At 48.5% G+C, this 12,011-nt stretch overlaps 1 protein-coding gene across 2 annotated transcripts in view; it reads left to right on the top strand.

The window, feature by feature from the left end:
* Nucleotides 1–12,011, top strand: part of tusc3 (tumor suppressor candidate 3) — a 121,745-nt gene that overhangs the window by 30,410 nt on the left and 79,324 nt on the right. For both annotated transcript variants that reach the window (XM_065003746.1, XM_065003745.1), the window contains exons 2-4: nucleotides 4,605–4,774; nucleotides 8,286–8,403; nucleotides 11,696–11,836. In XM_065003746.1, coding sequence (XP_064859818.1) covers nucleotides 4,605–4,774; nucleotides 8,286–8,403; nucleotides 11,696–11,836 — 429 coding nt within the window. The remainder of the gene's footprint in view (nucleotides 1–4,604; nucleotides 4,775–8,285; nucleotides 8,404–11,695; nucleotides 11,837–12,011) is intronic.

The following is a 12,011-nucleotide window of genomic DNA, read 5'->3' as shown; positions in this document are numbered from 1 at the left end:
ATCTTCATCTGATGGGATGTGTGATAGTCTGTGGAAAAATACCACATTCCTTTCTAATTCTGGGATTTGTTATTTTTTGGCGACATATTTACATGTCTGTTCAAATATTGAAAATGACTAAATGCCAGTGAGAGACCAGATGCTTGCTGTACCTACGAGGTACCTTGGCAGTGAGTGCTGCCAGGATACACTACCCACTGATTCCCAGTCATAGAGCTATCCCATGAGTACACAATGTGTGTGTATCCCCGCACGTACTTCTGTGAGTGTGTGAGGGAGGCGACACTTCCGACGGAAGTGGCGATGTGCTTCGTCTCCGTGAAGCGGACGCTCACCAGGGATCAAGCTGTCAACAGTCTTCCGACACGTCACTTTAGTTAGCCACCTGGTGAAGGAGAGTGTGTGTGAGTGTGTGTGACTGTGTGTGAGTGTGTGTGACTGTGTGTGACTGTGTGTGACTGTGTGTGACTGTGTGTGACTGTGTGTGTGTGTGTGAGTGTGTGTGACTGTGTGTGTGTGTGTGTGTGAGTGTGTGTGACTGTGTGTGTGTGTGAGTGTGTGTGACTGTGTGTGTGTGTGTGTGTGTGACTGTGTGTGACTGTGTGTGTGTGTGTGTGTGAGTGTGAGTGACTGTGTGTGTGTGTGTGTGTGTGTGAGTGTGTGTGTGTGAGTGTGTGTGACTGTGTGTGTGTGTGTGTGTGTGTGTGTGTGTGTGTGAGTGTGTGTGTGTGAGTGTGTGTGACTGTGTGTGTGTGTGTGTGTGTGTGTGTGTGTGTGTGACTGTGTGTGAGTGTGTGTGTGAGTGTGAGTGTGAGTGTGTTTGAACTGAGACACTGCAGAGACATTTCTGTGGGGGTGAATGAAGGTTGTTTAGTCAGTGCCTGTCAGACAGGGGAAGAGAGAGAGGTATCACATTGTGATGGTTTTGGTGGAAGATACTACCCCTTGTGGCCAAAACAGAGTTTTATTTAATGGCTGCACGGTTAGAACTAGACTTGAGTCAATTTAATAGAGAATGCTGACATTGGCTGGTCTTCTTTGTTGTTTGTGCAGCGTTTCCTCCTCCTCCATCTTTCTTTGTTTATTCTCTCTCTCACTACTTCTCCCACCTCATTTTATCTTTTGCTCTCTCTCGCCCACTCTATCCACGCCTCTCTTATTTAGTTTCTCCCTCTCTCTTTCTGTCTTTCATTTGATCCCTCTGGTTCTCATCTTCTGCCATCCCCTCTCTGTCTCTCTCTCTCCCTCTCCCCTATTCTCGCTCCCTCCATCTTTCCTCTCCAGTGCCTTTGTACTACTCTTTTATATCTCCATCCCTCCTTCCATCGCTCATTTCGTGTGTGTGTGTGTGTGTGTGTGTGTGTGTGTGTGTGACCGGTACATCATTAGCGCTGTGTGTGATTGGCAGAAGGCCTGACAGGGCCTCCTATGGGGGGAGGCAGTGGAGGGAACCTGCCGCTCTGCTCCGCAAGGGAAGACTGCCAAGCGTTCTCTCTCACACACTGAGACATGCATCCATCCATGCACAATAATGGTATGTTGTGTCTCTATGCAGGGTTGTGTCTTTGCCCCCTACTGTATCAAACATCCTAGCCAGTCAGAAACCTTTCACCCTCCCAGTAAAATATATTTCATTTAGCCTCACACTCACACTGAGACAGTCAGCCTCAGTCCTTTTTGTCAACTTTGGACTCCTACAAAATCCAACCGTTAAATTATTCAGCGACTTCGCCACTCACCCTCTGATCCCTCCCTCTCTTGACGTGTCCATTTGATGAGGATTAATAGAAACCATATAAATCAGGAAATAAATACAGAAAAGTTGATGACAGCCCTCATCTGCAGTTTAGAGAGAGAGAGGGTATAGTAGAGAGAGAGAGAGGGGAGAGTCGAGAGAGAGAGAGGGGGAGAGTCGAGAGAGAGAGAGGGGGAGAGTCGAGAGAGAGAGAGGGGGAAAGTAGAGAGAGAGAGGGGGGAGTATAGAAAAGAGAGAGAGAGGGGGGAGTAGAGAGAGAGAGAGAGAGGGGGAGAGAGAGAGAGAGAGAGAGGGAGAGAGTAGAGAGAGGGAGGGGAGAGTAGCGAGAGAGAGAGAGAGAGAGAGAGAGAGAGAGAGAGAGAGAGAGAGAGAGAGAGAGGGGAGAGTAGAGAGAGAGAGAGGGGAGAGAGAGAGAGAGAGAGGGGAGAGTAGCGAGAGAGAGAGAGAGAGAGGGGGAGAGAGAGAGAGAGTGGAGAGGAGAGAGAGGGGAGAGGAGAGAGAGAGAGCGAGAGAGGGGGAGAGTAGAGAGAGAGAGGGAGAGTAGAGAGAGAGAGAGAGAGAGGGGGGAGAGTAGAGATAGAAAGGGGAGAGTAGCGAGAGAGAGAGAGGGGAGAGTAGAGAGAGAGAGGGAGAGTAGAGAGTGGGGGAGTAGCGAGAGAGAGAGAGAGGGGAGAGTAGAGAGAGGGAGGAGAGTAGCGAGAGGTGGAGAGAGGGGAGAGAGAGAGAGAGAGAGAGAGGGGAGAGTAGCGAGAGAGAGAGATAGGGGAGAGTAGAGAGAGTAGAGAGAGAGGGGGAGAGTAGAGAGAGAGGGGAGAGTAGAGAGAGAGAGAGGGGGGAGATTAGCAAGAGGTGGAGAGACAGTAAAGAAGGAGAGGGGGAGAGAGAGAGAGGAGGAGATACAGAGTCCTAGATTTCTTTCTGCAACACTGATGTTATAATTGAAGGTGCCATTACAGACAGGCGGTGACATGGACGTGTGACCCAGACACACTCACAGACACTCACACACACACACACACACACACACACATGCTTAAGAGACCCGGAGGTTAAGTATTAGGCTGTCTACAGAGTCTGGTTGAAGAGCACTTCTTCTTGTCTAGACACCAGTGATATCAATCTGGTTGAAACTTCTGCTGAGCAGTTAGTAAGAGCTGCTACCCTACCATGATACCTGTCAGGAAGACTTCTGGTCACGTTGGACAGTACAAATACAATCCCTCTACATTATACAGTAACTATCCAGTTAGTGAGAGCTGATACCCTACCATGATACCTGTCAGGAAGACTTCTGGTCACGTTGGACAGTTCAAATACAATCCCTCTACATTATACAGTAACTATCCAGTTAGTGAGAGCTGATACCCTACCATGATACCTGTCAGGAAGACTTCTGGTCACGTTGGACAGTTCAAATACAATCCCTCTACATTATACAGTAACTATCCAGTTAGTGAGAGCTGATACCCTACCATGATACCTGTCAGGAAGACTTCTGGTCACGTTGGACAGTTCAAATACAATCCCTCTACATTATACAGTAACTATCCAGTTAGTGAGAGCTGATACCCTACCATGATACCTGTCAGGAAGACTTCTGGTCACGTTGGACAGTTCAAATACAATCCCTCTACATTATACAGTAACTATCCAGTTAGTGAGAGCTGATACCCTACCATGATACCTGTCAGGAAGACTTCTGGTCACGTTGGGCAGTTCAAATACAATCCCTCTACATTATACAGTAACTATCCAGTTAGTGGGGCAGGACATTGGCTGGCAGTTGTCATGGCGACAGCAGAAAGTCTATCACTACACAACTCTGAAGAGAACTGTGTAAAAAGTAGCAACTGTAATCTCCCCGTGTGAATTTGGAACGGTTCGTCCTTGAGTTGCTGAGTGAATGAGACTTTGAAAGAGAGCGATGCCACGAGTTACTCTATGTTGTTTTTTTCGACTTTTACTATGAGTTTCTCGACTCTTAACACGAGCCTAAGTTGTTAGGTACTGCGCTTCTGTTCAGAGCTCGTATTCAGTGCACATGAATAAAATGTCAAATGAGAGCCAGGCCGCAAAATAGTTTATCAATGTTTTCGACTTCTACCACAATGCCCTTTTGTGAAGGCATACCCTTGAACGTGTAGATTTTCAACAACAGGAAAATAGATTCCGTGGGAGAGTTGTACAGCACAATGGCTGTCACACATCACAACGTTTGATAGCCCCCTTGAGATTCCTGTGTGTGACTCATTCATTCTAGAAAACACCAATTATTTCCTGGTTGACACCTAGTTTAATACTTGGTCATAATGGTTTCTCCTGTTTTCCTTTTCCCTTCCCTCTCACCCATCCTCCCTCCTTTTCCCTTCCCTCTCACCCTTCCTCCCTCCTTTTCCCTTCCCTCTCACCCTTCCTCCCTCCTTTTCCCTTCCCTCTCACCCATCCTCCCTCCTTTTCCCTTCCCTCTCATCCTTCCTCCCTCGTTTTCCCTTCCCGTTCACCTTTCCTCCCTCCTTTTCCCTTCCCGTTCACCCATCCCCCTCCTTTTCCCTTCCCGTTCACCCATCCTCCCTCCTTTTCCCTTCCCTCTCACCCTTCCTCCCTCCTTTTCCCTTCCCGTTCACCCTTCCTCCTTCCTTTTCCCTTCCCGTTCACCCTTCCTCCTTCCTTTTCCCTTCCCTCTCACCCTTCCTCCTTCCTTTTCCCTTCCCGTCTCACCCTTCCTCCTTCCTTTTCCCTTCCCGTTCACCCTTCCTTCCTTTTCCCTTCCCGTTCACCCTTCCTCCTTCCTTTTCCCTTTCCGTCTTCCTCCCCTCTCGTCCTCCTCTCTCCATCCCTGTTTATCCAGAACATGTTGGTGGAGAAGGTGGATCAGATGATGGAGTGGAGCTCCAGGCGTTCCGTGATCCGGATGAACGGCGATAAGTTCCGGAGGTTCGTCAAGGCCCCGCCCCGGAACTACTCGGTCATCGTGATGTTCACTGCGCTGCAGCCACAGAGGCAGTGCTCCGTCTGCAGGTATGGAACCCCTCCGCGCCGCAGCCCCACACGACCACAGACAGGAGGCGCTATGCTACACAGCACTGTGTACAGTTTTTGCAGGTTTTTGCTCCAGCCCAGTGTGTTGAGACCATGTGAAATACACTTGAAATAAATAGTGATTTGATTTGAAGATCAGGATGAGCTGTTTATTTGAATCAGGGATGCAGCAGGTAGCCTGGCGGTCAGAGGGTTGTGCCAGTAACCCGAAGATGGCTGGTTAGAATACCCGACAAGGTGAAAGACATGTGGATGATAGTTTGATCCAGGTGTGCTGTACTACTATGTCTGACCCTGTAAAACAACACATTTCACTGCACCTATCTGGTGTGTGTGACAATAAAACATAGATTTATTTAGATTATCCTGGAGTTTCCCACCTCGGCCCAATCAGTCAATACAAGATAATACAAATCAATCATACAGTTGATGAAAGAGACCAAACAGAATAAAGAAAAGTATGATGACCTTTTGTTTGATCTCTAGTGATGACCCATCAACAACTCTACAGAACAGTCAGTCTATTCAGTCTAGATCTACGTTTGGGTAAAGGGGGGAGTTTAAAGACAAGGACATAGGCTGAAGTCATCATGCCCTTTTGACCTTTAGTGATGGTCCATCAACCTGCCAGTCTGTTCAGTCTAGATCTACCTTTGGCTATGACATAGACGACAGTCAACATGACCTGTTGACCTGTAGTGATGACCTCCAGACAGTGATCTACTCTACATAACAGCCAGTGTGTTCAGTCTAGATCTCCGTTTTGGGGCCCAGTGTCTCACCAGGGTGTTTCTCTCCTCAAGGAGCCTTCACACGGAGAACCGTTCACACGGAGAACGCTTCACACGGAGAACCGTTCACACAGAGAACCCTTCACACAGAGAACCCTTCACACAGAGAACCCTTCACACGGAGAACCGTTCACACAGAGAACCCTTCACACAGAGAACCCTTCACACGGAGAACCCTTCACACGGAGAACCCAGCCGTTTGCTTCATTGAATAAAGATGACGCCGACCAGGGAATAATCATGTGTATTACGGAAATAGAGGAAGTTAATTTAATCCACACTGACCTTTCCCACTCCCATCACCCTCTCTGTTCCCCGTGACCCATAATGCTTTTTTAATCATCTGCTGTCGACTCAAATCACTTCATTATTTATCTCTCTCTCTCTCTGTTCCTCTTGTTTTTTGTTTTTCTCTCGTTCTCTCTTCCTGCTCTCAACGACGGCAGGGCCAACCTCCACGTATGCATTTATATATCCATTCATATTAAAATGATTCATCTTAACCAGGAAACAAGGTTTCCTTTCAATTTGAGGATGTCACTCCGAAGCGCATTAGTTAATGTCACGCGCCAGCTCTCTCTGCTTCGCAATTGGAACAGACTATTTGCATAAACGATACCATCGCGTCGCTATTCAGCGGGCGCCCAAGACACATTTTGGGTTGTGACCCCCCCGCCAGCGTTCAAAGTACAGACGGGCACCGGGAGGGACTGCTAATCGCCGGGGTCCTCGCACTGCCATCACTCTTTCTTTCATTCTTCTCGCTCTCTTTTCTGTACCACTCTCTCTTTGTTTGTTTCCTTCTCTCCGTCTCAGTTCCTCTTTCTCTCTCTCCCTCCAATGACGGTACGATTTAAAGTGCACTGTGCTGAAAGCTACTAATTGTTTACAGACTTTAATCACCAAAAGAGCCACCAAACACAACACTCTGCTCTCTGAAGAGACACACTATACGTGGAGCAGCACAGAGTGCGCAACACTACACGCCATATCACTTATGGAGGAGCATGAATAGTACATGAAGTCAATGCAACATTGATGCAAGTCGACATGCAATTTATGGCACTTGTGTTTAATTCCCAACAGAAACGAGTGTTTTGCTACTTGTTTTATTCATGATTTTCTGTTGTCCCGTTTGTTAATTCATGTACTGTAACGTGTGGCAGAGGACATTAAAGTTGTCAGAGGACATTAAAGTTGTGGCCAGACGTTGGCGCTGCGACTTTACGAAGCCATCTGGAGTAAACATGCTTTTATGAGGTTATTTGAGCTCTAAATTGGAAGCTTCAAGACTTCCACAGGCCCAAACTCTCTTTCCACTAGTTTTAAGTTGACTTTTAACTAGGGCTGCATAATTCCTGGAACTTTCAATACATTCCCTGGTTTTTCCGGTATCCCTCTTGGAGAATTCCCAGAAACAGGAGGGAATATAAAATCCAGAATCATCCAACAAGGATTTCTGGAGAACCAGGGAATTTATTGAACGTTTCAGGGATTTTGTAACCCTACTTTCAACTCTATTACGTCACATTATATAAAGAAGTTTGCTGTACATTCATTTCCATCTTCTTATCCACCACTGTGACAGACCTGGCGGGCCCACCGCTGTCTGTATTTACCTGTGACAGGTTGAGTGGCTATGGCTCAATTTGCAAAATGTCTGCCGTAATTTCCCCTCTAATTGGCCCGTTTTATTTATTTGTTGTTATGGTTTCCCCTGTCATGTCAGTGTGGGGGAACTGCGACGGGCATAAGAAGTGGCAGCAGCGCCAGAGTTAAAAGGAAAGCGATGGGTAGAGACGGTGGTTCGTCGGGATGTTTTCCTCGTCTGTCCAGGACAGGATAGAGCAGCACTAATTACAGCTGTAGCGACATTCTTCTCACGGCGTCGTTATCCTTCTCTCTCTGGGGAGGAACATGTGGCATGAGTATCTCTCTCTCTCTCTCGTCCGTCTCTTACTCAAGCCAACGTGGCCATGATCATCACCAGCATTTACTCATCTGTTTCTTCTTCCCTCTTTCTCTCCCTCTCTTGTTCAATTTCCCTTTTGCCTTTGTCTCTGCCCCTCTGTCTTCCTCTCCTCTTTTCAACTCTACTTTCTCCCCCGTTCCCCCTCTCTCTCTCTCTCTCTCTCCCTCCTCTCTCTCTCTCTCCTCTCTCTCTCTCTCTCTCTCTCTCTCTCTCTCTCCCGCTCTCTCTCTCCCGCTCTCTCTCTCTCCTCCCCCCCCTCTCTCTCTCTCTGTCTGCCTCTCTCTGTCTCTGCCTCTCTCTGTCTCTGCCTCTGCCTCTCTCTGTCTCTGCCTCTCGCTCTCTCGCTCTCTCCCTCTCGCTCTCTCTCTCCCTCTCTCGCTCTCTCTCTCCCTCTCTCTCCCTCTCTCCCTCTCGCTCTCTCTTTCTCTCTCTCTCCCTCTCTCCCGCTCTCTCTTTCTCTCTCTCTCTCTCTTTTCCTCTCTCTCTCTCTCTCTCTCTCTCTCTCTCTCTCTCTCTCTCTCTCTCTCTCTTCTCTCTCTCTCCCTCTCGCTCTCCCTCTCACTCTCTCTCTCTCCCTCTCGCTCTCTCTCTCCCTCTCTCTCCCTCTCTCTCTCTCTCTCGCTCTCTCTCTCTTTCTCTCTCTCTCGCTCTCCCTCTCGCTCTCTCTCTCTCTCTCTCTCTCTCCCTCTCTCTCTCTCTCCCTCCCTCCCCCCTGTCTTTTTAACAGACAAGCTAACGAGGAGTACCAGGTGCTGGCTAACTCCTGGCGCTACTCTTCAGCTTTCTGTAACAAACTCTTCTTCACCGTGGTGGACTATGATGAGGGGGCGGACGTCTTTCAGCAGGTAACCGTCTGGATCTACCCCAGTACCCCTCCCTCCAACCGTCCCCCTCTCCGTTCCCCCGCTCGCTCCCTCCATCCCCAAAGCCCTCATTTCCATGTTCATAGTTGCCTGTCAGCCTCGGCGTGGAGACACAGCATGCTAATTAGCACGCAGGTCACGTTTTAAAGGAGAGATGAATCATTGAAATAAGGTAAATGAATCAGAGGTGGCTGACAGGCTCTCTGCATGGTTTTATTTACCCACGGGGCTGTTTTAAGATCAGGCCACTTGGGGAGAGAGTTTGGGGTTTCACATCAGCTGAACATTGTTTTGGACGTGCCTCTGATTGTCCATTATATATATATATACGATAGTGTCGGATGACATTTAGTGAAGTACTCGCAAACACAAACGCTTATGTATCTTGCAATGGATGTATAGTCTTGATTTATTTAGATGAGCTCTCCTATCCAACCCACATACTGTACTCCTGACTCAGTCCATACACACCCTGCATACTGTACTCCTGACTCAGTCCATACACACCCTGCATACTGTTCTCCTGACTCAGTCCATACACACCCACATACTGTACTCCTGACTCAGTCCATACACACCCACATACTGTACTCCTGACTCAGTCCATGCACACCCTGCATACAGTACTCTGAAGGTATAATCCATATTATAAACGGAGTTTGTCGAGCCCTCAATTCTGATTGGCCGAAAGTGGTGGTATATCAGACCATATGTCACGGGTATTACTGTACTAATTACATTTGTAACCAGTTTATAATAGCGATAAGGCACCTCTGGGGTTTGTGGTATATGGCCAATATACCACGGCTAAGGGCTGTGTCCAGGCACTCTGCGTTGTGTGGCGCAGAGGAACCGTGGTATATTGTCCGTAGCAGCCACTGTCACTGCAGGCTGGCAGCTAGATAAACACCCGGGTGGGAGATTGATACGAGTCGGTTCTGCGCAACCAACCTCTTTCCCTGGGGTTGTCATTATTTTCCCAGGGTGCATCCATAGGTGGGCCGTGGGCGAAGCCCGTGTGGGCGTATGTGTGTGCATGTCACCGGGCTCTGGAGTTTCTTACAGTACATCACCGCCTGCTGTGTCACTCAGTGCAGACCTCGATACAGTGGGAAAACGTCCGCCCCAACACATAAATAACATATTCCACATCGCCATAGCAACTCAGCACCAGAGAAACCCATAATAGAACTTTGGTTTCTTATCACTAACAGTCGTTTGCATGACAATAAACAGATGTGAAGCTTCCAACCGCCCATTACCATAGCCAATGAGCAATTAATCTGGGTTAAATACTCACCCCTGAGGTACGCCTCACACTCTCCACTCGAGCAATTATGCGATTATGGGCCTCTAAGATTAAAAGGACATGTAATTAAATGCAGATCACTTTGTCTAGCTTTTCTTTTGTTATAATGGAGAGAGTGCTAATGTAGTACTCCTAATGGGCGAATCACCTCTACGCTCCAGGGAGGATGCGGTGGGCTCGTTTCACGCAATTAAGAGAAATAACCTCTGTAACGATCCTCACTTTGTTCTCTGTGAGTTTGGACTGGGGAGGAGGTGGGAATAGTCTGACTTTTTAGTTGATTTGAATTGCAGGAAGAGGGGTTTGAAAAGCAAACCGAGTGGAAAGAGAGAGACTGAGAAGCACACAGTGGAGAGGTATCGACACAAGTAGATAGAGATATATCTACGAGGGAAAGAGCAGTTCATTTTAGAGACAGAATCGGGCAAGACAGATACAGATTGAGGGAAAGATAGAGAGAGAAACAATTGAGAGAATACTTTTGAGAGAGAGGGAATATCGTTGAGCGGGAGAGAGAGAGGTTACTGTTAAAGAGAGGGAGGAGGCAGACACCTAACATAATAAGTACGCAGTGTGCATGCCTATCCATTCATTAGGCCTAATGGCCAGCCTGTGCAGAGGGAGAGTGTAGTAATTAGAGGTATGTTAGTGCCACCAGTGAGTTCTCTGCACCGTGCTCCTCCCTCCCTGGGTAGGTGGCCTCATGGCCAGTCACATCATGTGGTGGGGCCCCTGCTTGATCATAACACCACTGGGGAAAGGGAACTGTTTATAGGGGATGTTTTTGTAGGGGCAGTGGTATATATGCACACGTCATGTAATTGGGGTTCTCACCACTTCTCTTGATTCTCTCTCTGCCTTTTCCACCTATGTCCCTCCCTCCCTCCCTCCCTCCCTCCCTCCCTCCCTCCCTCCCTCCCTCCCTCTCTCTCTCTCTCTCCTCCCTACTGTATCTATCCCTCCCTCCCTCTCTCTCTCTCCTCCCTACTGTATCTATCCCTCCCTCCTTCCCTCTCTCTCTTCCTCCCTATTGTATCTATCCCTCCCTCCCTCTCTCGTCCTACCCACTGTATCTGTCCCCCTCCCCCTCTCTCTCCTCCTACCTACTATATCTGTCCCCCCCCTCCTCTCTCTCCTCCTACCTACTATATGTCCCCCTCCCTCTCTCTCTCCTCCTACCTACTCTGTCCCCCTCCCTCTCTCTCTCCTCTTACCTACTATATATGTCCCCCTCCCTCTCTCTCTCCTCCTACCTACTATATCTGTCCCCCTCCTCTCTCTCTCCCCCTACCTACTATATCTGTCCCCCTCCCCTCTCTCTCTCCTCCTACCTACTATATCTGTCCCCCTCCCTCTCTCTCTCTCTCCCTACCTACTATATCTGTCCCCCCCTCCTCTCTCTCCTCCTCTCCTCCTACCTACTATATCTGTCCCCCCTCCCTCTCTCTCTCCTCCTCCTACCTACTATATCTGTCCCCCTCCCTCTCTCTCTCCTCCTACCTACTATATCTGTCCCCCTCCCTCTCTCTCTCTCTACCTCCTCCCTTCTCTCTCTGTCCCCCTCCTCCCTCTCTCTCTCTCCTCTCCTACTATATCTGTCCCCCTTCCCTCTCTCTGTCTCCCTCCTCCTCCACTGAATATCTAACTCAGCCCCTATTCATGCTTTCCTCTCCTTTTCCTCCAGCGGATCTCTCCCTCCATCTCCCCTACCTACGTCTGTCTCCCTCTCTTTACTCTGTTCTCTCTCCCTTCTGTCTCTCTTTTCTTCAGCTTTCTCCTCTCTCTTTCTCTCTCTTTTTCTCAATCTCAACATTTTCAAAACTCTCTCTCTCTTCTCACTTTTTATTTATTTATTTATTTCTCTCTCTCTCTCCCCATCTCTCTCTCTCTGTCTCTCTCTCTCTGTCTCTCTCTCTCTCTCTCTCTGTCTCTCTCTCCCTCCGAAACCTCCCTCCCTCCCTCCAGCTGAATATGAACTCAGCCCCTACCTTCATGCACTTCCCAGCTAAGGGGAAGCCTAAGAGGGCAGACACCTTTGACCTCCAGCGGATCGGCTTTGCCTCGGAGCAGCTGGCCAAGTGGATCGCAGACCGCACCGACGTACAGGTGAGAATTCCCCCTTTAACATAATACACCTGTGATGATTGTACAGGTGACATTAGACCCGGGTTCAAATAGTATCTGTTTTCTGTCAGCTGCGCTTGATCGGGCTTGCCTGGAGCAATGGAGCTAATGGAATTGTCCCAAAAGTGCAAAAGCCACCAATTTAGCAAGCTCAATC

The sequence above is a fragment of the Oncorhynchus nerka genome, linkage group LG18, assembly GCF_034236695.1.
Source record: "Oncorhynchus nerka isolate Pitt River linkage group LG18, Oner_Uvic_2.0, whole genome shotgun sequence".
Classification (NCBI taxonomy): domain Eukaryota; kingdom Metazoa; phylum Chordata; class Actinopteri; order Salmoniformes; family Salmonidae; genus Oncorhynchus; species Oncorhynchus nerka.
Note: the sequence above shows the minus strand (reverse complement) of the source record. Positions and strands in the feature narration are given on the sequence as shown.